Source organism: Myotis davidii, unplaced genomic scaffold (genome assembly GCF_000327345.1).
Source record: "Myotis davidii unplaced genomic scaffold, ASM32734v1 scaffold217, whole genome shotgun sequence".
Classification (NCBI taxonomy): Eukaryota; Metazoa; Chordata; class Mammalia; order Chiroptera; family Vespertilionidae; genus Myotis; species Myotis davidii.
In genome coordinates, this window is record NW_006290034.1 from 4390874 (window position 1) to 4393774 (window position 2901).

General features: G+C 53.4%; 1 protein-coding gene across 1 annotated transcript in view; it reads right to left on the reverse strand.

Moving 5' to 3' along the window:
* The window catches only part of VAV3 (vav guanine nucleotide exchange factor 3), a 170223-nt gene extending 167328 nt beyond the window's left edge, over nucleotides 1-2895 (reverse strand). The window contains exon 1 of the mRNA XM_015563403.1: nucleotides 2719-2895. Coding sequence (XP_015418889.1) covers nucleotides 2719-2727 — 9 coding nt within the window. The 5' untranslated portion in view covers nucleotides 2728-2895. The remainder of the gene's footprint in view (nucleotides 1-2718) is intronic.
* Between the last annotated feature and the right edge of the window lie 6 nt (nucleotides 2896-2901).

Genomic DNA, 2901 nt, shown 5'->3' on the forward strand with positions numbered 1-2901 from the left:
TGGGTGGCGGGTGCAATCCCCAGTGTGGGGCATGCAGGGGGCAGCCAATCAATGATTCTCTCTCATTGTTGATTTCTCTCTCTCTCCTCCCTCTCTCTGAAATCAATAAAAAATGTATTTAAAAAAATTAAAAATCAACTAAAATTTCATTTGTCAACATCTGCTCATAGCAGTCTCAAATACCACAAACCTAAAAAGTGAGAGCTTCCAACTACTTCCTGGCTTAGAAGATCGTGGGCTCTGTATCCATTTCAAATTAATACCTTCAGTGGAACCTCAATCAGGTGGACAGAATGGCTCTTAGGGCAAAAGGCACAAGTACTAGTATTAACATCTCTAAATTCAGAAGGTAAGTCTGCTGGGACGCATGTCAGGGTTTCTAGGTTATTCACTATTGAGTATGAATAGAGCCGATGCAGTAAGAACCTTATGACAGAAGCATCTAGAACCTTTACCAAGTAGCTAAAGGCAAAGATATTTGGAGATGTCATCCCTCAAAAAAATCTGTAAGCTTTGCAAGTGTTTTAAAATTTATGTTATAATCTATGACAATAGCAGAGGGGAAATGTTTCAAATAATTTTGCTACTAGTGAATATCAATTAAGTTACACAGTATGTGCTGGACACCTGCAGGCGTGTTAAATACGTCAGCTTGCTGAATGAAGTCTCATTTGAGGATTTAATGACAACGTGTATAATGCCAGCACCCAGCTGTTTAGAAACCTTCTCTCTCTGAAATGAGGCCAAGAGCCAAGAAGAAAACTCACCACCACATTCAGGTGCCAGCCTTCCAGGGTTCACTTTTGCGAGAGGCCCTCGCCCATAAGACACTGGAGAGGAAACTGCACTGAAGTTGGAACCAGGAAGTTCAGGGTCAGACTGAAGAACCAAAAGGCACAACCGCATAAGGAGGGCCATTGGGCTGTTTAGCTCATCATAACCTGGTGGCTTATCACAGTAATGATTCCTTTAGGGCTCGGGTCCTGCTGTGCTCACTGTGCCCCCCTTCTCCCCCGTAGGGAACAGATTTTGCAGGGCATCGTACGTGCTCAATTTTCATTAGTGATGCTTATAATGACGGTCCTTTGTCCTCAAAAGGATTTAATTATATCTAATATGTGCTACAAAGAGAACAGCAAAAACACATTTGAAAAGATTTCCTATGATTGTTGACACTGGAACAAGGGATAGAACGTTCAAGAGAGAGAGAGATCCGCAGCTGTCCAGAAAAACTGATTATAGAGAACAGCTTAGAGAACAGCCCCCGGGGGTTCCAGGACACCGGCGTTTCAGGAAATGCACTCAGCGCTGCTCTTCCTGCTGGTGGGCCGTGCATCCTGACCTGCTCTGCCTCCGAGGCTGGAGGCCGGGGAGAGCGGGCATCCGTGGGCCCCCAGTGTAATGGAGATGTCTGCTGACCTTCGGGACAGAACAGCCAGAACTGGGGCAGCTCAAAAGGGGTCCAAGGAGTCAGCAATCACCACCCGGGTCTATGGGAGAGTCGAAAACAACTGACCTCCCTTCTAAAAGCACATGGCTCTCACTTCGGACAAGCCTGTCCTTTCTTGGGGGGTGCTAGCCAGCAGGTTGGAGGCAGACGGGGCAAGGGAGCCGCCTTGGAGGTGCTGGGGGACCCTGATAAGACACGGCCATCCGGCCATCCGGAAGAAGGGATGACTACATAATCAGCCAAGTCTATAAAGTCACTTGGTGGTAAAAGGCACTGCTCTGGTTGCTAGGCAGCCGAGGTTCCCTATCATGCAGGATGTGTGGCGGAGGGCCTCTTTCCCCTCCCTTTTAAGTTGAAAGTGGGTTTCTTACACGGTGAAAGGGAGAATGGGTGTGCCAGTCGGGTTCACCAACTTTCTGTGCAAACACTTTCTGCCGGGACCCAGGGGCACTGTCCCACTCAGCTGGGGCTTCCGAGTTGACTGTACGGTGCACCCCCCAGAGGCGCCTGCAGCCGCGGGAGCCCAGCCTGCACCGCAGCAGCAGAGCGAGCAGCTCTGAGCGCCCTGAGCGAGGGAAAGCGGAATCTCGAGCAAAACTTCTCGCTTCCTGTCGCTGCCGAGAGAGGCCGGCCTCGTCCCTTCTCACATGGCTCAGCCAGAACTGTAAACAGAGCCGCTCGCTCCCGCCGGCCCCACGCTCGGGGGCTCTCGGGGCGCCTCCCTGCGGTGCCCCCTTTGCCTCCCTGCGCCCAGGGTCATCCCGGTGCGGATAACGGTCCGGAACGCCCTCCACTTCCTCGAGTCCTCCCTGAAGTCATGGTTCCTCTTTCAAGAAAACATGGGGACGAGACGCCAGCCAGAGACTTGCACTAAAGGCAGCCTCAGCCCATCATCTGGGTGCATCCCACCCCTCCGTTATTGTACAGGGGCGGCTCCGAGTCCTTTTGTTGCACGCGCGCGCGCACACACACACACACACACACGCACCAAAGTAGGTGAGGGGGCCCCTCCGGCAGTATTGTTTCCCGCCGCACAGAACGCCTTTCCGAAATCCTCCTACCACCTCCGGACGCTGGGCTTTAGCGTTCGGCTAAAGAGCCAAACCTTCCCAGCCCAGGTCTGAAAAGCCGAGGTGGTCCCCCACGCAGGACGCTGGGAGGGAGGGCAAGCCGGACGCACCTAGAGGTTTGCATCCACACAAAGACATTAGCCGGGTGATTAGTGGGAGCAGCGGGCCGGGGACCGAGGCGCCCGCCGGCCTCCTCACCTGGGACATCTGCGGCCTCAGGTTGATCTCCTTCAGGTTGATGGAGCGCGCCCGGAGGTTGTTGAGCAGCTGGCAGAGGAGGACTCCATCGCGCAGGGTCTGCGCCAGGTCGAACACCTGCGCCGAGTCCCAGGTCACCCGGTGGTTGGCGGGCAGCACCTTGCAGTGGATGAGCCATTGGGC